The sequence below is a fragment of the Heterodontus francisci genome, chromosome 42, assembly GCF_036365525.1.
Source record: "Heterodontus francisci isolate sHetFra1 chromosome 42, sHetFra1.hap1, whole genome shotgun sequence".
Classification (NCBI taxonomy): Eukaryota; Metazoa; Chordata; class Chondrichthyes; order Heterodontiformes; family Heterodontidae; genus Heterodontus; species Heterodontus francisci.
Window position 1 is genome coordinate 16,810,988 of NC_090412.1, and position 26,392 is coordinate 16,837,379.

General features: G+C 42.5%; 1 protein-coding gene across 2 annotated transcripts in view; it reads right to left on the reverse strand.

Annotated features, from left to right (window-relative positions):
* Positions 1–26,392, reverse strand: part of fuom (fucose mutarotase) — a 98,294-nt gene that overhangs the window by 57,761 nt on the left and 14,141 nt on the right. For both annotated transcript variants that reach the window (XM_068020327.1, XM_068020328.1), the window contains exon 4: positions 3,572–3,670. In XM_068020327.1, the coding sequence (XP_067876428.1) occupies positions 3,572–3,670 (99 nt within the window). The remainder of the gene's footprint in view (positions 1–3,571; positions 3,671–26,392) is intronic.

A 26,392-nucleotide genomic window follows, 5' to 3' on the forward strand; every position in this document is an offset into this window, starting at 1 on the left:
TTGAAAAAAATCCTCAAAATTCAGCATATCTGAATAAAAAAATGTTAACAAGGAAAAAAAGAGAGAATAACCCTGAAATATGCAATGTTACAATACACTGACATCCAGGCCTATCAAGTACATATGCTGGCAGCCTTGCAATACTCAGCTCCCAGCGGTCGGGGCATAGTTTGAATGTCTGCCAAGGCTTTATAATTGGAAGTTCAACACTCTTCTGCTACAGCTATCGAGATCCCAGAAGGTCCATTGTAAAATAGGCTCCATTGCAAATACTTTTATTAAGTGGACAGCGATTGTTATATTTTGAGCTGTGTGATTTTGCTCCTTCCAGTTGAGACAGGATAAATAATTGTATGAGTAGACTGCCAGGAGCAGAGAATTACATCAACCATAAAAACTTTGCACAGATACCAAACAGGGGCCTATAGAGTTACAGGCAAATAATTACTCATTTAGACCATGCATCGCGTTCCAGCATTGTTATACATTTCAGGAATTCTCCACTATATAACTATTGTCAAAATATTGTGCCATATTCTCTAAAATACTTTTTTTCAAACTTAAACAGCTGCTGATGTTAAGTTGGCCTGGAAGATAGAGAACAAGCATTTACCCAAAAGTGGATCCCAATGACAACAAACAGATCGAACTGAACTGTTCTTGTTTTTTTCAAATGTAGCTTTGTCTCACCAATGTTCTTTTCTTCACATGAAGATGTTGATCCCTTGCCTGTAATAATTGCAGGCTATTTAATCACAGCGTGTAACACAGATGAGCTCAGTCCTGCCTTTATTTGATTTATAAACATAGGCGTCACCGCACAGCAATCAACAAACATAACTTGCTTTTGTATAGCGCCTTTAAAGTAGTAGAATGTCCCAAGGCACTTCACAAGAGCGTTCTTGAATAAAATTTGACACTGAGCCACCGAAGGAGATATTAGGACAGTGAGGTAGGTTTTAAGGAGAGAGGTAGAGAGGCAGAGAGGGTATAGGAAGGAAATTCCAAAGCTTAGGGCCTAGGCAGTTGAAGGCACAGCTGCAAATGGTGAACAAAGGAAATCGGGGATGCTCAAGTGGCCAGAACTGGAGGGGCACGGAGATCTCGGAGAGCTCTCAGGTGGACAGATGCAGTGGACGGAGTGTGGTGTGAGACGGTCAAGAGGGAAGGAAAGGAAAGCAAGTAAAGCTAAAACAGGAGGTGTGCTTCAATATTAATTTGGAGCGGAGATTGTCTTCGTCTCTATCAAGCATAGGGAATAGAATTCTTTTATTACTTTGATATCCTATGTCAACAGCCATCAAGTCAGTTATATTGTGCTGGGCATAGATAGAACAAAAAGCACCCTCTACCCTGCCCTCCAATGTGCCTTAACCTGCAACTGTAGAACAGCACACCTGCTCCACCAGTGTTACATGCCCATTTTTCACACACCATCCTTAAGCCTTTGTTTGGCTTTTACATTATTTCACGATGTTATCAGATACATTTCATACCCATGGTGGCATTCCAGTTCCCTCATACCACATCAAGCATGCATTGCCACATACACATACAACAGGGGCACTGTAAAAAGAATGCCCACTGTGCCTGACACTTTCCATTCATCAATAAAGCTAGTTAATGGTGCAAGTTTACCAGCCTGGCGGAGGGCTGCGCTGACGCTGGTAAAGAAAGTGAGGGTGACCTTTTCGAGGCATGTCAGTGCTGGGAAGTGCACTATGTTCCCATTTCAAGTCTCAACACCAAGCACATTTAGGGCTGAATTTTATTCATGCAGCGGGTGAAAAAAATGGCATGCCACAGTGATCTAGCGCGCGGCAGCTCATCTGCATATATTGGGCAGTTCGTTCCCCCCAATCAATCCCCTCTGCGCAGGCGCTGGCGCCATTTTTAAAGGGCTGCCAGATCTGCACATTTGAAGCCCGTTACACCACCCCTACCCCGCCCCATCCAATACAAAGGAAATAAATGCCTGTCCTGTTCCCCACAACCCCCTCCCTCCAAAACACTTGCATTTAATATGTAACCTTTTCCCACCCCAACTGCACAAAGTGCAGAGGTCACCCCTCCCCCCCCCCCCACTACATTACACATGTAGTTTTGACCCCATTCTCTGCACCGCCCGCCCCACTAAACTAAAAATCCTCAGTTCCCCCCCTTCCCCACCTCGGTGGCGCCAGCTTTCCCTGGACGTGAAAGTGAAGGCGGGTGAGTGCCGGCCACCGCAGGCAAGATCGCCGACAACTGGCAAGATCGCAGTGAAAGGTCTGTTCATTTATTCATGACCTTTACTTAGATATTTAAAGTTGGGTCCCGTTGCCGAGCGGCGGGGGAGGGGCCGCCACAGAGCCTTGCTGCCGCTGGGAAGATCGGGCCCGGCAATCCCAACGTTGGGCTCCGTAGTGGCCTGTGCAACCTTACAGTACCCTTCGACGTCGGGAGCTGAACAAAAGTCAGCCCTTAAAGTAGGGTAAAATGCACCCCAAGTCAAATTTAACCTCCAACCTCAGAGAACTCCAACTGCAAATAGCTCAACACCCAAAAAACAAAAGCTAAATGAAGAACACATCACCATGAAATTACAATGTTTAAGAAGACATCTATCTCAAGAGGCTATGGATTGAAAGACTATACCTTTTGGGATTGTAATGTATCACCTTATGTCAGTTACTCAAATATAAGATAGGTTTTACGCTGCCTTCTACACTTGATTCTCCAATCCATGGTCTCAGTGAGGCTCTGTGTCAGGAGAATTCTGCAGTGTCTCTGCAGAATTTACTTTTCTAACAATCCCTGGGACTTAACCTGCACAATGGAGACCTCGGGTTTATTTTCTAAATTTTATTTTTGTGAGTGAATCTAGTTTTAAAATCAACCTCATTTATCTTCTAAAACTAGGTCTAATTCATTTTCTCTTGTCTTTAATTACAGAATGAGTATGCTTCACAACTTTGATAAATATCGCTCTTGCTTTTTTCAACTATCCAATCACTGGTTAGTCAAAGATGGGCATGCAAATATATTATATATTGTATGGTCAATATGTTGTTCCTATCAGTATAATGAATCGGCTTCTGCAATTTCATACACGCTCATCTTACATTATATTTTCAGTTACTAATAATCTCTACCATCTAGAAGGATGAGGGCAGCAGATGCATGGGAACACTACCACCAGCAAGTTCTCCTCCAAGCCACACACCATCCTGACTTGGAACTATATCGCCGTTCCTTCATCATCACTGGGTCAAAATCATGGAACTCCATCCCTACCGAACAGCACTCTGGGGCTACCCTCACCACACAGACTGCAGCGGTTCAAGAAGACAGCTCACCACCACCTTCTCAAGGGAAATTGGGGATAGGCAATAAATGCTGGGCTTGCCAGTGGTGCTCACATCCCCTGAATAAATAAAAAAAAACTATTGACGCCACCAGATGTAAATGCTCCTTCTTTATCTAGTTGCAGAAGTGAAAAGAAACACTGTAAATGCATTGGCACAGAAAAGGAAAGGATATCGAAATGTTCTGAATCTGCTGATGTGGACAGGGGAGCTGCTTTACTTACCACAGAACCAGCATTTGACAATAATCGCAGGTATTTGTCCCAGATTGGAGTCTGGAGGCACTTTTCTTTATCCTCATCCACCAGGTCCATCACCGCAGCCTAAATGATAGTAAAATGGCAACATGCTAACGGAGAATTAACACACTTATTCAGTTCAGCACATGATTTTAGAATACGTTATAATACCATTCCCATTTTAATTATTTTCATTCCTAACACTTTACATTTCCCCCCTTTTTTTGGATCCTTTTATCTGCTTGCTCACCCCGTGACTGCAGCCTCTGCCCCCTCCCCCACCACCTGGTTTTCTGAATCAGCCCATGGTGAGCTTCGCGACTATCATTTCATGAAAAGACTCCTATGATATACTGCTGGGCTAGATTCTCCCTTTCTTGTCAAATAGGGTGTCCTCCAACCCACTCTCCTTCAGATAGATTGTCCAAAAGTCCTTCTACCCCTGTCTCTCCCTACGAAAGTCCTTGTTATTAGTGATAGTAAGGTCCTGGCCAAATACCTCAACAAGGGGAATTCAAATAATAGCTGAGGCTCAGCCCTGACCATATGATTACAATGCCACAACCTGAATTGTCCTCTTAGTTGCTAATTTTAGGTTTATTTAGCCCCGGTGTTCAATGGCTGTGAAATGTCAGGAAGTGAACTATTCTAATAATGTCAAACCATAACAGTGTTTCAACTGTAACTATCTGGCTCATTTACATAAATAATCCACAATTTTACTTTGCTAAGACGAACAGCTATTTAGTAAAATGGTTCCTCCCGAGTGGGAATCTGCTCATAACTCACATTGAAGGTGAAATTCCTCCTCTCAATAATTTTAAGGGAAAAAGTTGGAAATAAGTACAAGATGAAAAATCCTGTTCATTATTTGTGTTGACTTTTTAAATTAAATTTATTGTCGAGAGGAATTTCACCACCATTCTGTTTAACGATGGAGGATTGATGTTGTAACATCTTGCATTCGCTGACAATTCTGCCAGCTACATTGACACTCTATGTAAAGGTTGGTCACCCTATAGATGATCTTTCACCTTAATTTCCAACCTCTTTCTAACACAATTATTTATGTCTCTCTCATTTTTGATAGCAAGATAGTAAGATTCTTGCTCTTCAGACCCAACTACAGTGTCCAATATGTTCTTTCTCCTCCCTTTTCCCTCTCTGTGTTGAAAGACATTGCATTGTCTTCTATTCCAACTCTTTCTTGCCAAGCTCTAAACTGTGGGGCTGCTTTCTTCCTTGAGTTTTCCCTCATTGCTACAGTCGACAGAATTTAAAACCCAAGCTTGGCATCATTTAATCATGTTAATGCATAATAACGAGAGAAAATCTTCAACCAAGACAAGTTTCAATTTCTTGTGCCAGCTGGACAGTTGCCAAGAGAAGGCTCGTAAGGGTTGATGGAGTGGTGAGTTGGAAATGCCAGGGTTGATTAATGGCCATTCACTTGTGCTGTGGATGCTGAAATAACTGTGCTTCCCACCATTGTCTTGCTCTTTCGGATTAATCATTTAGAGAAGAGAACACAACACTGAGTCAGAGCACTTGTGGGATCCACGGTCATTAACAAAAACACATTGAGCAATGGGCAGGCTCAGGATGATCCCTGGGCTGTAGTATGGTTACCACTGGTCTACAGCTTGCTCTAAAGCATGAACATATACTGCATTGAGGTTCTCAAGCATCATTTTCCCAGTTTTTGGTGCACCCTCAGCCATTGGATGAGTTATCATTTCCTAACATGCCCCAGACTGCCACAACTAAGGAATGGCTTATCTATCCTCCAATGCAACCGAAGCTTACTCTCCATGAAGCTGGAGTGTGGCCATATGCTTAACAGGCCAGGCTTCCCACTCACACTTCACCAATGGCATTGGTCACATCTTTGGTCTAAATACTACCAGAATTCCAGGGGGTTATCATTCAAACTATTTTATGGTAGCCATTGCCATCTGTACTGCAAAAGTACCAAATGGCAATTTGTTAGTAAGAGGAAGATCCGTTAGATCCTATAGGAAGATCAGATATTTCAGAGTTTAGTCCAGTGCTAAAGTAGAATAAAATCAAAATGACAGTTAGCATGGCATTGTTCCAAAATACACTGGTACCATGCCAGATAGAGTCATAGCGTGTTAATACATGTCACCATGTCTACCATTCCCCACACAGTGGATGCCCAATCTTAAGATATGCTGTGGGGAGATGCCAATTGAAAGCCAGATACTTCTGCAGGAGCGGGGATGGAAAATTGGAGGCCAAGTCATTCCAGGCCACCCTAGAATAGCTGGTTGCACAGTGGCATTCAAAGAGGCCTTGGGCAGGTTGCTCGCCTAAGCACTTGTCTGGGAGAAGGTGACTCAACAGAATGAGAGAAAATACAAAATGACCCCTTGAATGATCTTTCTAATTTGAAAACCTAGCCATTCGCCTTCAGAAATCAACAAAGAATTACTTAGGCGGGAGTTAGAAGGTTAAAAAAAGTGCTAATATGAAAAGAATTAAGTTCAGAATCCTAAAAAAATCCGAGAGAATTCTAGGAAACACTTTAATTTTGCCCCCTTCACAGGTATTAGTGACAAACACAAAACATAATTGGGATGCGTTGTTAACATTGATTTTGTACTGTGTCATAGACCCGTAATTATTTTTTTCTCCTCGGATTAAAAACAGTGTGTGTGTCTCAGATTAAAAACAGTGCACCTTTAAGGGGGAGAATGTTCTGGAATTCCTGAGACATAGTGTGCACAGCGACATTTTGGTTACCCTGAGCAACAGCAGGAGAGAGAGAGGTCACATGGTAATGTTTCCATTTTGACTGTGTAGAACTGGCAGAAACCAGCTGAGACCACTTAGTTCTGAGAAACTTTTCAGCAAGGTGAACTAAAGAAAAGCAGTTATTTTATTCCCTCTCAGAAAAATTCTACAAGGAGCTACAAGCCAAGTTAATTCTCTAAGTAAAGAAGAAAAGCCTTCTTTTTCAAGAAATTATTTATATTGCTATGCTTATCATTCAAATAACTGTTTAATGCTTGCTACAGCCAAAAGAGTTGAATGCCTATCTTCTGGAGGACTATTTTCATCAAAGCTACATTAGAAAACCTCATCCATAAGGAACATATACCTGTAAAGACTTTCTTATTTTATTTATTCTTACGAGACAGCTAATTTTAAAAACTCTACTTTTAAAACTGGTTAACTGTCACTTTTGAATGTATGTGTGTGAATGGGGTAGTTAGATTAAATTAAGAAGTTATAAGGTCTTTAGACATAGGTTTATCTTAATAATGTTTAAGATTTAGTTTTTTAATAAATAGTTAATTTGTTGTTGTCTAAAGATACTTGGTTTGGTCTGTTTCATTCTGGGGATACTAGAGTGTTTAATTTGGCTGTTTTCCAATTGGGTGTGAAAACTTAATAATATGCTGCGACCTGTGGAGTGACGGGATTGAATTGACAGTGCATTGCTTCCGTTGCAGTCGTAACAACTGTTAAATAAGAGATGGGCAATGCAGACGCCTTAAACTAATGAACAACCACATGCATGGCAGTAATAAGTCAGCAAATATGTATTAAATCCAACCTTAATTGGGGCAACACCAATTTATTTAGAATCCATACAAATTTCCGGCCAATGTACATTACAAAAATGGCTCCATGTGTTTTCAGTATAAATGGTATGAAAGCCTTGTCTCAACTATTCTCTGCATGTACATGAAATACACTGCAGTGTGGTATCCTGTAAAGGATGCTGTGATATTAGAGCAGGTAGAGAGATGCTATAATTACAGTGCAGGAATTAAACTACCATTTCACTCAACAGAGAAAATATCATTTGTGGTATACATTTTTATGTAGTCAGAGGGAATTCAGGATATTCAAAGACTAAATAATGTTGAACATTATTATGTTCCCCTTGTTATGACCAGGTGATAAAGAGGTCTAGGGTTCCCCTTCAGCCTTCACCTGGTCTTACCGCAATAGGGTTTAATTTTAAACACATCGTGTTTTCAGCTCCCCCTTGGTGAATCCCTTTTTACCACTTTCCAATTATAAGGCAAAGAAACCAGCACAACAGGTTTTCTCAGGTTTAAAGAAGAAAAGTGAAATTTTATTAAACTTAAACTCTAATTCGGTTAACGCCGGCGGATACACGAGGCGCCCATGCTAGCATGCATACGCAATACACACATGCAAATACAGATAGAAAGAAAACAGAAGAAATAAAGTGGAAAAAGTTTAAGGCAATATCTGAAGAGGTTTTTTTTGTGTTAAGGTTCTTAGAGCTCACTATAGTGTCCTTGCTTGTAGATAGATCTTGCTTTTCACTGGGGCCCAGTATTCTTCTTAAACCTTGTTCACTGTAGGAGACTTTTCTCTTTTGGGGTTCATGTGTCTTCAGTAGATTTGAAGTTCTGTGAGAAAGAGATGGGAGCAGGCAAACAGGAGAAGCTGTGGCAAGCCAGGCAGGAGAGATCTTCTCAGTCCAGGAGCATTCTGCTTTCTGCCCAAACTGTTCGTACAAATTCAAAAAACTCAGATTGCCCAGCAGGTTAGTCATGTGACTAGCTGGTTTGACCATGTCAGTTTGTGTATTCAGCCATCTTAGCAGTCAACCTGGAATGTGCGCTCCCCCACTTTCAATGTCTGGCGATCAAAAGTCCATTGTGGGTTGAATGTGTCAGGGAATGGTCCTTTGTCCTTCCAAACACTGTCTGTTAATATGCAAAGATTTTTCCAGCCAAGATCTGGAAATTTTTTTAAAAGCAAGTCCTTTCTTCACTTCAACAACAGTTTGAAATTTAATGTCCATGTGGCAAAATTAATATGCCTCATGCTTGGCAGGTGGGGGCCTGCATGACAATATAATATATATTATATGCCTCTCCAAAACAATTTTATATCACTGCTACAGAAACAAATGTGCTAGGTTAAACAGTTTGCCCAATGATCCTTTCATTTTGGCTCAATGTGCTCGGTATTGAAATTCAGGACATCATGTACACAGCTCACGTCACTTAAGATGTCAGCACTTAATTAGCAAGATTCTATCTAAATCAGGATAAAAATTAATGGAACGGTTGAGATTCATCAAAGCTGTCGATCCCCGTCTCTGGAGGCCTTTTTCATGTGGTAATCACTCATGTTCTGGATGGGAGAGAGAACAGGACTAGGCAATGTCCACCACTGTGGCTCAAGAAGTCATTTTCACTTCTTCCAAAACAAAGTTTACTGAAGATTCACAGACAGACTGAGGCTCACTACAACTCTCTGGTTCCAGTAGAAAGAGCCACACAGTGGAGTATATTTTCAACTCAGCACACAGGTGACTAACAGGCATTGCAGATCACCCTTCTGTTATAGAAACTGCCCCATTCTCATTTCCAGGCAAATTAATAGAATACATTGAGCATTCTACATGAAAATAATTGGCAGTCTCTTGATTTCTGTTGGCCCAATACTGACCTGATTCAGCAGTAATTGAAATTCTTCATTCAGGAAGCCCACTGGATTATCCAGTTTCTATTCAGAATACAAATGCCAGGGAACTTTGCTACAAAAATAGGACATCTGCAACATACAATATCTGTTAGCTCCCAAGATAACAGATCACCAGAGGGGTTGGCAATGGAAGGATTTCAGTTCTCAATAAGATATACTTTCATCAACTTACTTGCAGAAAGGTTTCTTTCTAAGGAAGAAACCACTCAAGGTGTTGCGATCATGCTGGGTTACAAGCCATACAAATAAAAACTGGGTTTATTCTATCTCCTTTAATAGCACTCCCCACAAGGATGTGAAAAAAAATCACAAGACTATGCATTTTTTTAAATGAATAATAATATTAATGCTCCTTTGATGCAACCGGTTGTTTGTGGCATTTCTGTGTTTCCCTTTGAAGCCTCACTTAATGACCTTTTCTACCTTTTGTGAAATGGCGAGACTGGGATGTGTATTTATGAGGCTTGTGACAAATCGATCTGGGGAACAATTCATAATATGAAGTCCCAGATAGAGATGTTGAAGAGAAGCATCAGTGACCGAACTTGAAGCACAGATGCAGGGCTTCAGGAGTCACTGGAAAGCAGGCTCTGCCTAAACCAGCAGCAGCACATATGTCAGAGCTCTCTGAAGCCGTGAGGGTCATGGGCAAAGGATGGAAGAGTCCATCCAGCTCATGTTCACCACAATGGTTCAGGGCTTTGTGTGCATGAGCTCCTCCACTGACAGAATGGCCAACCTCATGGACAGACACATGCGGCAGCACATTAAGTGCATGCAGGAACTGCGCACTGACATCCACAGGATGCATACCACACTATATAGCATGGACTGGTCAGTGGTGCTGATGGAACAGGGACATCTGGAAGGGAATGCCAATTGTGCCCCAGCTGGTGCACCCCTCTAGTTATCCGGAGTGTCAGCCAAGGGCTGAGGATGTCACCAAGGAGAATGAGGGTGCCACCACTCACAGGCACCATCTTCTTTGGTCTCCTTGCCCCCTCTGACAGAGGGAGCCTCTGTACAGCAGGATCCAGTGACAGAGGCTGCCCTGCAATGATTCAGGTGCAGATGCCTCTGGAGATGCCCCCAAGGACACCTTCACAATGAGGACAACCGCCATGTACATCTTAACCACAGCCAGAGACTAGTGAGCAGGCTACCTCCACCTTCTCCAAGGCCACAAGCAGAGCACCGCATAGAAGTGGCCGAATGCGGAGTGGGTCACTGGGATGGCTTCCTCCTGTAGCTATGCACTATTTTCTTTTACAAGCACAATGTAAGTAATGGGACTTTAAGCCAGACGTGTGAGTCTCCTTTTATTAATGGTGGGACAAGAAAAGAGGTATGAAGTGGTGATGGAGAGCAATGGTTTGTCAACGGTGATGGTGAAACCTCTGGCAAGATTTGCATCCTTCATTGGCAGTAAGAGTTTACATGTTCCAGGCTGTGTTTTCAATGGAGGTATTAGCAAAGGCACCTCAGAATGAGTTCCATACCATGTCATTCATCCTGGGTCAGAGGGGCTCAGTCGAAACGTTCCTGAATCAGATGGTCCCTCCCATTGATGGCATCTTGACAAGACCCTCGAGCCCCACACCAGTCCCAAATACCTCCATATGCAGCCGGAGCACATTGGCGTCCTGCATCTCCCCTCCCCACCCCGCTTCCTCTTCCTCCCCCTCTTCCTCTGAGGAGCTGTCTCCTTCCAGGGCCTGACCATCCTCAAGGCCTACACTTCTCTGGAGGGCCATGTAATGGAGAATGCAGCAGACCATCACAGTGAGTGAGACTGTTGCAGCAGCATATTGGAGGGCACCGCCTGAGCAGTCCTGACACCAGAACCACATCTTCAAAAGCCCAATAGCCTGCTCAATGGTTTTCGTATTGAGCAGATAGCTCCAGTTGTATCGCCTCTGTGTCAGGCTGTCATAGAGGGGTGAGTAGCCATCTCTTCAAGAGATGTCAATTGTCACTTAGAATCCATCCACGGAATTTGGGGTTGGAGTGAAGACCTACAGCAGCCTAGACTGGCGGAGGATGCACTAGTCATGGCAGCTGCCAGGAAAGCGAGCATACACGGAGGCAGCTCATGTTCTGGTTACAGACCAGCTGAACATTGAGAGAGTGAAAGCCCTTCCTGTTGATGAATCTAACTGGCCGATCATTGGGTGCCTTGATGGCCACATGGGTGCAATCAATAATGCCCTGCACTGGGGGAATCCAGCGATGATGGCGAAACCCACTACGCTCTGTGTCTGCAAAGCCGCGTCTATCTGGCATTGAATATACTGTTCAGCTCTGGAAAAGGGTGCATCAGTGACCAGCAAGATGTAGTGTGCAGCCGTTTGCAAGATCTGCAGCTGATCCTTGGAAGGAGCCAGAAGTGAAGAAGTTCAAGGCCACAGTCATGGTGACAGCCACTGGAAGGGTGACCAGTGCTGTGAGGGGTCTTCTGTGACGAGCGCACAGATGTCTGTGACCGTCTGCCTGGAGAGTCACAGTCTCCTCTGGCATTGGCTCTCAGTCATTTCCAGGTAGCTCCATCTTTGGCGGTAGATCCTATGCTGAGGGTATGGCCTCTGCGTTCTTCCTGCCCCTCGTCCCTCTCCTCTGCCCTCCTGATGCCCATTAACTTTTTAAAATTTATTCACAGGATTTTGGTATTGCTGATAAGGTCAGCATTTATTTCCTATCCCTATACAATTGAGTGGCTTGCTGGGCCATTTCACATGGTAGTTAAGAGTCAATTACATTACTGTCAGTCTGGAGTTACATGTAGCCCAGATCGGGTAGTGAACCAGTTGGGTTTTACGACAATCAGGTTGTTTCATTGTCACCATTCCTGATACCAGCATTTTATTCCAGATTCATTTAATTAACAGAATTCAAATTCCCCTACTGCAGTGGTGGGATTTGAACTTACATCTCGAATTATTAATCCAGGCTGCTGGTTTACTAGCCCAGTAACATAACCATTATGCAACCGTCCCCAATAATTTCCAGTCAGGTACTAACTAAGCAATGTAAACAGTGTTCCTGAACCTGATAGACAAACTGCTGGAGTATAAATGCACCCTTAGAAAACTGTCCAGATCCAAAAAACAGTTTCCTAATTCGTTGTACTTTGAACAAAAATGTGAAACGGAAATTAAAAGCTGGTTTAATTGCTGTTTAGAGTTCAGAAATCCCATCACAAGTCTCTTGGGGCTAAATGTGACGTTCATATCATTGAGCGGTATTTCAAATCCTCTTTGGATTTATTTTGAATTCCTGCACTTGTGGGAACACTTGCACAAGTTTTATTTATTAAATCGGTGATTTTGACCAACTAGACAAAAATTGCACTGCATGATTCATAACTTGTCTCGAATCTGAACAAAAACAGTTCTGAAACTAGATCCTTCAGGACTTAATTCTTGTTTGTGAGACATACTTATTAGAATTTGGATTGAGCAGGACGGGACTAGTTTAATTTGTGATAACCATGAGAAAGAAAGACTTACACTTATATAGCACTTTTCACAATTTTGCGACATCCCAAAGAGCTACACAGCCAATGACATGTGATCACTGTTGTAATGAAAGGAAATGCAGCAGCCAATTTGCGCATAGGAAGGTCCCACAAACAGCAGTGAGGTAAATGACAGGAAAAGCTGTTTTTCGTGATGTTCATTGAGGGGATAACCATTGTCCAGGACATTGGGGAGAACTCCCCTGCTCTTCTTTGAAATAGTGAGGTGTTTTTTTTTTCATTCAGCTCAGAAGGCAGACAGGAAAATAGGCAGAAAGAGAGGAATTTTTTTTCCCTTTTATCTGTACTAGATTTCCAAGAGATGGAAAGAATTGTCTTGGTAACTCGCTGTAGCAGTCAGCCCCTTCCTTTAAAATTTAGTTTGAATATTACAATGTACGCTAATCAATATTCATTTCAGTGAATTATGTTACAGTCAAAGTCAGCCTACATTATTATTTCTGACAATGGTTAATGAGAATTCCAGTCCACAGTGAATGGAATATCAGGGATCTCCTGCTGAGACAGATAATGGCAGTCGTGCAGTTTTTGACAAGTCAGAAAATAGAAAGCTCTGCTGATCTCAACAGCACTTGAAGTGAATTTATAGCAAAAAAAACTATGGATCTTTTTATCATTATGGAAAAGTTCGACACAGCACAAATATAAAGTTAGGTTTCCAAGGGCAAAGAGGATGTTCAGCAGTAGTTATGACTTAGTACTCTGTTAAAAACCCGGTTACACAATTAACATGGCATAATTTTGGGGGGAGTTTTTTTAATAGCAATATTACAGCATTAAAAGGGAAGTTCTAGTCAGTTCAGTGACTTGTAAAGATTGTCATCTGTGGGGACCTCTATGGCGTACTCGTTGGAGGAGCAGGGAATCACTGACAGCAATATCTGAATTTCCATGTTTAACTGCACATGTGTGGGCGCCAGACAATGTTGTCATATATGACAGCGAACACTGACATTTTTGCCATCATTAGTACCACCAGATCTGGGCCTATACCTGGTCTATGCAGCAAACGGGCCACAGCTGGGGACCCTTGGGGACAGTTCCCAGCAATCAGGAGAGAGAGCATGACAGAAAGGGGTTGGGGGAAGAAGTTTGTTGACTGCAATTGGGGTGAGGGAGAGGTCACAATCAGCAGAGGGGAGCCTAAAGGCTTCCTTGAGGGTCTGGGTCCTGAGCCACCTGGCCCCCAAGTAGTGCTGTTAAAAAAAAGGCACTTACCTTCTTGAGCCAACAGCTCCCACCTCCTTTTTACTGATGGGTGTCCAGGGCCAGAAACTGTTAAATTTAAATCAGGCTCCTAAATGTATTATGGGACCCTGATTTAAATATGTTAACGAAGTGTCTTGCCTTGGAGCAGGGGTGCACAAGCCAGGTTGAGCTGCTTTCCCTGTTTTACAATTTTAACACCCCTCCACCCTTTTCCCGTCCATCATGGAGGGCCAGGGGTGGGGGAGGTGGAGGGGTGGTGAGGGGGGTGTGGTTGGTGGGCAGGCTGGAGGATTAATATTACAATGGGGCTGTGAACTGGAGTATCAGTTCTCAATAACACACAGCCCACTCCACAGAGCTCGTAAACTGAGTCAATAGATGGAAATAGGCTGGATGGAGGGTAACAATCTCTACATGGAGGACAGCACCTTGACTTCCCAACTACAAAGGTTCGTAGCTCAGAAATAAGAGTGGGAAAAGCAGGCTTGTACTCTTTACTGGAGGACACTAGTCCAAAAATTACTCTTCAAGCAACACACAACTCATTTATCTCATCCAATTTCAGTGCACACAATTATCAGAAGATGGGAAAACACATTTCCCTCATCCAAATACCATCCGTTAACATGGGAAAAAAGCAAGCAACTCAACAATCACAGACATGGGAATGCTACATTGCTGTATCTGCATATTTCAAAGCAATCTATATGAACTAGTTTGGCTCAAGTTGTGTTTTTGCTGCCAACATTATAAGGGATCAGAGTGCATGCTCAACAGAAAGGAGGGACCACCTTCATTTATAGACTAGGTCCTTTGAAACTATTGTACCATTCTTATACATAATCCAGAGAATTCAGAGTAGAGTAATTTGAGTATTCCGATGTGGTATCCAGTACAACACTCTTTATACTTGCTATCAGACCATGCATGACAACATGGAAATACATCAAAGTCCTATATTTCAGGTTTTATTAGGCTGTGGCTAAGTATGTGTGTGTGGGATTTTCAAACAGGTTATTTTTAAACCTCATTGGAGTTTTTTTGGATAAAAGTATTGTACCAATGACTGAAACAGGGGCTGGGGTTTTCCATTTCAAGGGAAAATATCATGCTGAGGAGACCACAGCCAGGAAATGTTCATTTAAACACAAAACGGCTTTATTGCTTTACAGGAAAATCGCCTTTGCGAAACAAGGATTTATTGAGGCTCAACGAGACAGTAAAATCAGACAGCATTTTAGACACAGCGAAGTCATTTGCATTTTGACATCTGTATATAATTTCAATGTGCCTTACATCATCACAATAGTATTATGCATGAAAGTTGGCAAACACTTAGTCCCATGAATAATAATTCTAATACAAATAGTAAATAATACTGTATTTTCTAGTGACCTTTGATCAGATTGACAAGAGGTGTTGGGGCTGCAATTGGTTTCTGTCAGTAGCGTGATACGAGCCCACGGTGACTTGAGCAGAGAAGAAAATCGCACACAATGCAAACCGGGCAACTCACAATGAGCCCATTCCGCATGACCAGTATAAACCAAATGCCCCTCTTCTCGTTCTAGCAATCTTGCCATGCATTTCATGCACTGCTGGCGTTTGAGCAAGTGATTTAGTGCACAGGAATAGCTGCAAATTTCTACACAAGCACGACAATCTTGGACAGAAGTCCCAGAGGCGATGACAATGTTGGATTGTGAGCAATACCAAATCACTTGCTCCAGTCCTCTTGAACAATTCGACACAGGCCCGGTTACGATAATGTCAGGCTCCCTTTTCCAGAGCTGCAGGGCAATAAACTATCAGCGTAGCGACCGAGTCCCTGCCAACTGCTCTTGCACAAATAACATTACAGTTTTCCACAAATGTATTCGGAACTGCTGCCTATGAATCAGGAGACACCCAGCATTCCTTCTGACAGCTCAATGCTAATTTTACTTCGCAGGGTGATATTTCAACCCCTCTAGCTGTCCAAGTACATTGAAAATGTTTCCAGATACTTTCACTGGATTTACTGCTATGTTTATTACTGTAAATTAGTAAATTAGGCATATTAGATTGTCCCAATGCCGAATCTAGCCTCCTGTTAACCTGCTGAGCAAGCATTACCCTGTCTAATGAGCTGTACATCATAGTCTTCACAACTGAGAAAAACACAACTGGAATAGCTCAATCATTTGGGTAGCTGCTGGAGGGGAGAGTGAAAAAAATCATGTTGCTTAAATTTATTTTCTGCTCTTCTTCCTATTTTTATTGGAAAACCTAAATGGGTTAAGGTTGATAAGTGCAAGACATCAACAATGTTGAAAAGGGTAAAGGAGGAGATAAATCAAGAAGCAATGATTAGATATTGCCAAGCTTGACATGGGAAGATTGGAAGATAGAGGCTGGCATGTGAGAAGTAAGCAGTTCTATCATTTTGTGCTCCTTCAAATGAATCAGTCAGACTAGAAGGCTTTCAGATAGTGATTGCAGGAAGAAGGAAGACCATGTTAATTGGTGTATTTGGATATTGAGAGTGGAGGAGTCTTCCCAAAACATATACCACCTCAAGCTGAGGGTGTGAGCAACAGACTTGTTCTCAGGCTTCTGCTCCTGGGGTAAGAGAAAGATGGGGGATGGCTGCATAGGACACTCAAGAGCATACAGGACTGCAAAATACCACTGGATAATCTATCTCAACCAGTCACAAAGATTGGAAAATATATGCCATGATACCTAGAGTACTGCGTACAGTTTTGGTCTCCTTATTTAGGGAGGGATATACATTTATTGGAGGCGGTTCAGAGAAGGTTCACTAGGTTGATTCCTGGGATGAAGGGGTTGTCTTGTGAGGAAAGGTTGAGCAGGTTGGGCCTATACTCATCGGACTTTAGAAGAATTACAGGTGATCTTATTGAAACATATAAGATTCTGAGGGGGCTTGACAGGGTAGCTGCTGAGAGGATGTTTTCCTTTGTGGGGGATTCTGGAACCATGGGGCATTGTTTCAGAATAAGGGGTTCCCCCAATTAAGACAGAGATGAGGTATTTCTTCTCAGAGGGTCATGAATTTGGAAATTGGAATTCAGAATTCTCTATGCCAGAGAGCGGTGGAGTCTGAGTCATTGAATACATTCCGGACTGAGATGGACAGATTTTTGAACCATAGGGGAGTCTGCGTTATGGGGAACAAACAGGAAAGTGGAATTGAGGCCAATCATCTTGTTGAATGCCGGAGTAGGCTCGGGGGGCTGTAGTATGGCCTACTCCTGCTTCTATTTCTTGTGTTCTTATGGTACCTCTGATAGCCCTCCATCAAATTTGTCCCTAGGTACTTATACAACATTTTTTGAACTTGACAATACAATCAGCCATTGGTAATCCATTCCATATAGTCAACACCCTCTGGGTAAAGTAGCTAAATCAAATGTTCCTTTTCATAGTTTGAGACTGGTCCTCTTGTTGTAGACTGTGTGACTACATTAAACGCACTAATGTTTACCTTGTCTCTACCCTTTAAGATTTTGAAAACGTCAATGAGGTCACTCCTGAACCTTCTCGACTCCCGTGGAAATGATTCCAGCTTTGTGAGTCTCTTCTCATAACTCAGGTGCCTAAGCTTAGCTATCCATTTTACTGCCTTTTGCTGCATCCTCTCCCATGCCTGAATGTCTTTGTCATAAAGTAGTACCCAGAACTGTGCACAGTACTCCAGGTAGAACTGGCCCAGTGCTCTGGTATTTACTTCCTGAGATCTGTGCTCCAATGCTCTATCTATGCAGTCCAAGATTCTATTCACTCTCTTTACTGTTGTCGATGGTTTCAACAATCTGTCAACCAGTAGGCAAACCTCTCTTGAGTGTTGTGTTTTGTAAAATACTACAAGTTATTTTATACTGCCACTGTTTATAATTCTCGCCCAATCTCTATTCCTCCAGGGTACATGTCATCTGCCACTGTGAACCCAGCTCCTTAATCTATCCAGGTCATTCTGTATTTGATCCTTGCTGTTTGGAATCAGCTGCGGGCTTGGACGATTTGTTATCCCTGATTCCACTTCCAACTCATTCAAGTACATTGTGAACTGTCGTCCCAGAGGCACTCCACTAGTTACCTCCATCCATATTAACTCAGCTCTGCATCAACCACCCTTTGTTTCCTCTGCTCCTGCTGCTTTCAATCCATTTTGGAACCATTCCACCTAACCCATGCTTTCCAGCCAATCTCCCATGTGCGGAAGTCTAAATAAACATCCACTGAATTCCAAAAGGTTTGTTATCTCATCAAAAAACACCAACAGCTGCGTGTGCATAATCTTCATCCCATAAAGCGATGTTAGCTCACTCTTATAGTTCTTTATTACTCCAGGTGAATCATCATTTCGTGCTCCAGGATGTATTCCCGACCATCCCCCTCAGTACTTTCCCTACAATCAGGATATCAGGTTGATCAGCTGATGTGTCTGAAATTCCCTGGGTTATCTCTCTTTCCCTTTTTTTGTTAATGCATTGGCATCATGTTCCTTTTTCCCAGCCCTCAAGCACAATCACCATTTCCAAGGATTCTATAAAAGTACCCACTAGATCATATCTGGGTTTATTAGCTACTGCCATCAGTACACTAGCAACCTGGGCCTTAGCTTCCTTCAATGCTTCTGCTTATCCATCAGCTCCCAATCCATTACATATATTAGTCTTATCCCCTTGCTCTAGATGTTCTCGCCCAATATTAGGAAGACTGTCTAAGGATTTGTCTGAACACCAATACAAAGAATACATTTAGAATATTTGCTATTCTACAATCACTTAATATAATCTCTCCTTTTGAGCCCTTTAGGGCTCCCACTATGTCACTGACTGCCTTTCATATTATGCATTATATATTGTCTATTTTGGCTCACCTAACTAGTTTTTCTCTAGCATTAACCTTAAAATCCAGCCTGTTTTTGATCTAAATCTGGCTTTATGCTTGGGGACAGCATTAAAACAGATCTCCTAGTTTCTTTTATCTCTGAAGCAACCTATATACTTGTAAATTTACTCCCCACTCTGTGTCATTATTTACCCATGCCTCTTTGATGCCCGTAACGTCATAGCCTCCTTTTAAATTTTGGGATCTCTAATTTTATTATTAAGACTCATGGCATTTATGATTAGAATTTTGAAAGCTGGTGTGTCCCTATGTCAACCACCATGTCTTTTAATTCTATCATTCTTTTTTACAATCATATCCCAACACTGCATCTCTTGTTAGTTGCCACATTGCCCACACTTGCTATCAAATATGTGTGGCCCTTCTGATTTTTCTCTCTCTGGGAAAGTTGGAGGGGAAAGGAATCTGAGCATCATTAAAGGGCTACTGGTTGCTGGAAAACCCTGTTTCATTTGTGACAATCTAAGACAAATAATGTATCAGTCGAAACACATTGTCCTGTTAATTGCAGAAAACATAATGGCAACAAAAAAATGATGGAAGGGTCTTCAGGTTCATTTGCTTAAAGATAAAATTAAAACACTTTTTTCAGAAAGACAATAGCCCTCAAAAATATTTTGCACTCAGCGGGCATCAGAGAAACATGCATGCTGTTTTCAACCAGTATCTTTTGGTCTTTGTTCATTGTAATGAGTTTTCGTTTGCTACTGGTTTACGTGCTCCTGACATATCTAACACACCTGCTACATTACAGGATTCACTTAGAGCTTCACCTCCTCAGCTGTAACAACTTCTTTGTATCATATTTTTATCCAACCTTTTCTTCGGCATTGGAGCACATATATAGACTCCCCAATCAAGGTGCAGACACATAGCTCTCTGCAAGCAACCAAATCTTAAAATAAGAACTAGGTCATTCAGCAGTGAAATCAGAAAGCACTTTTTCACCCAAAAGGCAGTGGAAATGTGGAATTCTCTCTGCCAAAAAGCTATGGATGCAGGGTCAATTGAAATTTTCAAGACTAAGATCAACAGATAAAGGATATGGATCAAAAGTGGATAAACGGGAACCGAAATACAGATAAGCCATGATCTGATTGAATGACCTGTTCCTGTTTCTACCTTCCTAAACACTATGCATTCAAACCGGGAGTACCACAGAAAGACTCTGATTTAACTGCTGCAAACAGCAAACTGCAATTTTTTGTCACTGATATCGAAATTAAAATCTGATTTCACCATTAGTGATGAGACCCAGTCTTACAGTTCGACACTGTCACACTGTCACCTGCAATCTCTGCTGGGGATTCCCTCTATTTTGGTTTGCATGGGGTATAATTAAGACATTACCAGAATGACTACAGCTCTTAGGCTTTTAACTCCCGCGGATTTTTTTATTCCCAGTTATTATCATAATGTGGGAAATTGACTCAACTGAGCTGGAAATAACAAGGCTCATCATACTAAAATAAAAGCAAAATACTGCGGATGCTGGAAATCTGAAATAAAAACAAGAAATGCTGGAATCACTCAGCAGGTCTGGCAGCATCTGTGGAAAGAGAAGCAGAGTTAACGTTTCGGGTCAGTGACCCTTCTTCGGAACTGACAAATATTAGAAAAGTCACAGATTATAAGCAAGTGAGGTGGGGGTGGGGCAAGAGATAACAAAGGAGAAGGTGTTGATTGGACCAGGCCACATAGCTGACCAAAAGGTCACGGAGCAAAGGCAAAAAATATATTCATGGTGTGTTGAAAGACAAAGCATTAGTACAGATTAGGTGTAAATACACTGAATATTAAACAGCAGCAAGTGCAAACCTGAAAAAAACAGTGGGTAAGCAAACTGAACAAACTAAGATGAAATGAAATAAATGCAAAAAAAAATTGTAAAAAATGTAAAAAAGAATGTAAAAACAAGGAAGAAAAAATAACTAAAAATGGAAGTAAAATGGGGGGCTGTCATGCTCTGAAATTATTGAACTCAATGTTCAGTCCGGCAGGCTGTAGTGTGCCTAATCGGTAGATGAGATGCTGTTCCTCGAGCTTGCGTTGATGTTCACTGGAACACTGCAGCAATCCCAGGACAGAGATGTGAGCATGAGAGCAGGGGGGAGTGTTGAAATGGCAAGCAACTGGAAGCTCAGGGTCCTGCTTGCAGACTGAGCGGAGGTGTTCCGCAAAGCGGTCACCCAGTCTGCGCTTGGTCTCCCCAATGTAGAGGAGACCACACTGTGAGCAGCGAATACAGTATACTACATTGAAAGAAGTACAAGTAAATCGCTGCTTCACCTGAAAGGAGTGTTTGGGGCCTGAGATAGTGAGGAGAGAGGAGGTAAATGGGCAGGTATTACACCTGCTAAATACTAAAACCCTGCCTCCTGCTGTGTATACAGATGTCTCACCCTGTTACATTCAGGATCATGGGGCAAGTCAGTAGAATGTGATTCCCATTCAACATGCTTCGAAGGTTTGGTCGTCACCTCTGACATGCCTTTCACCCGTGAACTTCATTAGTTATTAATGGCGTAACCTTTTTACAATCATCCTTATTCATTAAGTTACACTGGTGACGTTGACAGATTTATGAGGATGTTGTAGAGGATGGAGAATTTCAGCTATGAAGATTGGATAGGCTGAGGTGTTTTCTTCGGAACAGGGAAGGCTGAGGGGAGATTTAATTGAGGTGTATAAAATTATGAGGGGCCTAGACAGAGTGGATAGGAAGGACCTATTTCCCTTAGCAGAGAAATCAATAACCAGAGGTCTTAGATTTAACGTAATTGGCAGAAAGATTAAGGGGAATTGAGGAGAACTTTTTTCACCCACAGGGTGCTGGGGGTCTGGAACTCACTGTCTGAAAGGGTGGTAGAGGCAGAAACCTTCATCGCAGTTTAAAAATATTTGGATATGCACTAGAAGTGTCGTAACTTACAGGGCCACAGACCAAGAGCTGGAAAGTAGGATTAGGCTGGATGGCTGAGCGATCTCCTTCTATGTCATAAATTTCTATGCTGTTTCACAGTGCAAACACCTCAGAATTTTGGCCCATGTGGATTAATCCCTAATCATTTAAAGATTACTCCCTGCCTCATACAGCACAGCCCTGCAGAATATTTAAAATATATAAATAAATATCAATAATTTCTATTTAAAAACTCCAAGGATATCAAGAATTCAGATGCACACAGCGTGCAATTTTCAATCCATTAATTTTAATGGAGCAAAATTCCTGATATTCATTCCCAGAGGGTCAGCTTTCATCCCATCTTTCATTCGATAAAATTATCCTTTAAGGTTTCAGGTTTGGAGATCAACGTGAAAAATGTAGGTTACAATTATCTCTATAAAAATGTTTTATTTTGTCGTCATTTTCATTTTCTTACACCCTCTCACCACCAGTTTATGCATTATTAATCTAGACATTTCTTCTTCTTTGGCCTCCTTGTCTCGAGAGACAATGGGTAAGCGCCTGGAGGTGGTCAGTGGTTCATGAAGCAGCGCCTGGAGTGGCTATAAAGGCCAATTCTAGAGCGACAGACTCTTCCACAGGTGCTGCAGATAAATTTGGTTGTTGGGACTGTTACACAGTTGGCTCTCTCCTTGCACTTCTGTCTTTTTTCCTGCCGACTGCTCAGTCTCTTCAACTCGCCATGCTTTAGCCCCGCCTTTATGGTTGCCCGCCAGCTCTGGCGATCACTGGCAACTGACTCCCACAACTTGTGATCAATGTCACAGGACTTCATGTCCAGTTTGCAGACGTCTTTAAAGCGGAGACATGGACGGCCGGTGAGTCTGGTACCAGTGATGAGCTCGCTGTCTCCTTGGGGATCCTGCCATCTTCCATGCGGCTCACATGGCCAAGCCATCTCAGGCGCCGCTGGCTTAGTAGGGTGTATATGCTGGGGATGTTGGCCGCCTCGAGGACTTCTGTGTTGGAGATACAGTCCTGCCACCTGATGCCAAGGATTCTCCGGAGGCAGCGAAGATGGAATGAATTGAGACGTCGCTCTTGGCTGACGTACGTTGTCCAGGCCTTGCTGCCATAGAGCAAGGTACTGAGGACACAGGCTTGATACACTTGGACTTTTGTGTTTTGTGTCAGTGCACCATTTTCCCACACTCTCTTGGCCAGTCTGGACATAGCAGAGGAAGCCTTTCCCATGCGCTTGTTTAATTCTGCATCAAGAGACAGGTTACTGGTGACAGTTGAGCCTAGGTAGGTGAACTCTTGAACCACTTCCAGAGTGTGGTTGCCGATATTGATGGATGGAGCATTTCTGACGTCCTGTCCCATGATGTTCGTTTTCTTGCGGCTGATGGTTAGGCCAAATTCATTACAGGCAGCCGCAAACCTGTCAATGAGTCTCTGCAGACACTCATCAGTGTGAGATGTTAAAGCAGTATCGTCAGCAAAGCGGAGTTCCCTGATGAGGACTTTCCGTACTTTGGTCTTCGCTTTTAGACGGGCAAGGTTGAACAACCTGCCCCCTGATCTTGTGTGGAGGAAAATTCCTTCTTCTGAAGACTTGAAAGCATGTGAGAGCAGCAGTGAGAAGAAGATTCTAGACATTATCACTGTGGATAAAGAAGTTCCTCATGGTGTGCATAAATGTAATATATGAAATATATACATCTGTTCTTTACTCATTTTTAAAGTAATGCTACTACTAAATTCCCAGGCACCCGCTTATAGCTTATAGCTCCAAACCAACCTAGAAGCCAATCCAGAGCCTTGTAACCATCCCCTCCCCCACCCCTCCATAGAAAAACATTCTACCAGCAAGTTACAGTCACAAACTGTATATGTCTTATTTTCTCTCTACCATCTTTCCTTTCTGCGTAACTGTATCATTATTAATCTATTCAACGGAAAACATTGCCAGGCTTATTGAATGAGTCTCTACTGGTAGTAATTCAGCTCTCTCGCAATGCCAGGTACAGTAACTTCATGATCTGGTTGATTATTAAATAATAAAAACCTTGCTGCTGACACTTCAACCATTCAAAATAAAAATAGAGGTTCTGGCATATTGCCGATGCATTGTGTAACAAACCAAAAAGCTGGAATGCAAAAGCTTGTCACAGCTAATCATAACTCTGGAGGTATTTTTAAGTAGAAACGTATAATGGTAACAATACGCATGATCTACATAAACAGACAAAAAGAGCAGCAGGAAAAGGCCAGCTTGTCAATCTAACCTATCCCAATCCAGATAGGATACCACCTACATGCATCATCAACCACTTTTCCTGCCCACTCCTCCACCCAGTCTTTGCGGTATGCTGGGAGAGATAAAAACCAAGAGAAAAGAAACTTAGACCAATTTACATATAGTATTTACAGAACAGAAACAGGCCATTCAGCCCAACTGGTCCATGCCAATGTTTATGCTCCACATGAACCTGTTCCTACCCCTTTTCGTCTAACCCTATTGTTATGCATATGTGCTTTGTTGAATGATAATTTTCTTTAATCTACTGACTGGAGATCTGAATTTATATTTTTCAAAAGACATTTAAAAAGAAAAGCTAAAAAGGTGACTTTGCTGGCAGCTTAGGATGGTCACCTAATTTGCAACACTGTATCCTACACTGCAATGCTGTGAGGAGGGAGACAAAATGTCTGCTCGTATCCCAGCAAGAACCAAGACCCAGGAGGTTAAGTGAACTGCTTATTCTTTTAAGCAAGAGAGAAATATTGCTAACCATTATGCTTGAATGACTGAGTGACTGTCATCTGACAGGCTCCTCCCCATCTGTGGTTTTAAGCTTGTATTTTTCTGCAAGCAGAGAGAGGAGAAGCAACTGGACTCTGACACATGCAGATCCGAGTAGGGGTCTCTCTCTCTATTCCAGCCAGAAAGCTTTCAAATCCTGCCTGTTGACTGACCACCTTTCCATTCTCCAGCTACAAGAACCCCACCGAAACAGTCATCTATCCCTTCAAGCTATCTTGGAAATTTCTTTGGGACATTCAAGAAACTGTGTTATGACCAGGTGAGGAAGGGGTATCAGGCTTCCCTCTCGCCCCTTCTTTGGTTTGGCCATAACAGAGTTTATCTTTTCAACACAGTGATTTTAGCTCACCACCTTGCTCACTGTTTCTCGAATATAATTACAAAACAAATCAGACAGATTTTGAGTTTAAACAAGAAAGATGTAAGTTTATTAACCTTATCACTCTAAACCGGTTAAAATTACTAAAATACGCGATGCATCCATGCTCACATGCATACATGAGAACACACACAAATAGATACAGAGGGGAAGAAAGAGCCAGGAGGTTGAAGTAAAGTTGGTAATAAATAGAATGCAAATACTGGTTTGTAATGTCATTAATTAAAGTTAAAGTCTTGGAGTCCTCACTGGGGGCCACATGCACAATTTCAGGCTTGTTTCTCTGGATCCAGAAGGCCGAAGGGAGGTTTCAATTGTCTTCATGGTGGTTGCCTGTAAAGTTCCGTAGTCCTGAGGCTTAAAAGCTGCCACCGTAGTTTTCCTGGGACTTTGCTGGAGAGAGACAGAGAGAGATGTCTTCCACTTGGAGTTCAATATTACAGTCTCCTTTCTGTCTCTGAGGCACAATTCAAAAAAACTTCAGTGTTACCAGCAGTTGTGTCATGTGACGATCTCTTTGTTTGAAATAGCAACTTCTAGAGGGGTCTTTGAACTTCAGAGTCCATCAGACATACTCAGTAGGCAGGGGTTTGGCTCTTTCAAAGTCAAAGGGAGTTGATCACCACTATTGCCAAGACCAATCTTGCTAACTGAATCAGGGAGCACCCCCGTTGTTCTAGCTAGACTGGGTAATTTCCTTCTTTCTCTCAGCCAGCCTTTGTCTTCTTAGAATGCAAATATGCAACCATTTTTTCAGCTGTTCAGTTCTGCTTTTTCAAAAAGTCATTTGTAGTGTCCAATATAAAAGTTCTCAAGCAGTATTACATACGTTGAAATTAATATGTTTCCATTTGGCAGATGTGATTTCCGTTACAACTGCAAAAACCGATATTAATAATTACAGTTACCCCTATACTAACCTTTTATAACTGCCAATAGCCTTGACTCTCAGGAACTCGTCCAGCTCCCTGTCGAAGAACTTCAGTGAATCCATATCTACTGCACATTTTGATAATCGATTCCAGAGGTTAAAAACTCTCTCTGAAAAGAAATACTTGCTGGCATCTAACCCAACACCATGGGTATTTTCCTTCTGGGGTCAGTATTCTGACGTCGAGATCAAATGAGGGTCCCAACCCCACACTCTGGGAGCAAGTCAGCCAACACGATTTTGGAATGATTGGCCAATTAATAGCCAGAGGGTGCACTCACCATCCAATTATGGTTGGTGGCGGGTTCTTGAAGCTGGAGGGCCAATAGGAGGTCCTCCAGCACTGAAGGAGCTGCAGCCCGCCATTGCAGATAACGGAGAGAGAACCCAACTCCATCTTTAGGCACCCTCTCAGCACCTTTACAAAACTGAAGAAAAGAAATGGCCACAGCTGCCGGACCACCATTGTGGAGGGGGAGCTCTTCCACAGGGCGGCCTGTGACCGTAGCTCTGGCCAGGTAGGTATGGCAGCTGCAGGAGGTGCCTCAAAGTGATCCTGGAGCACTGCCGCCACACTCCCACCCCCACAGGT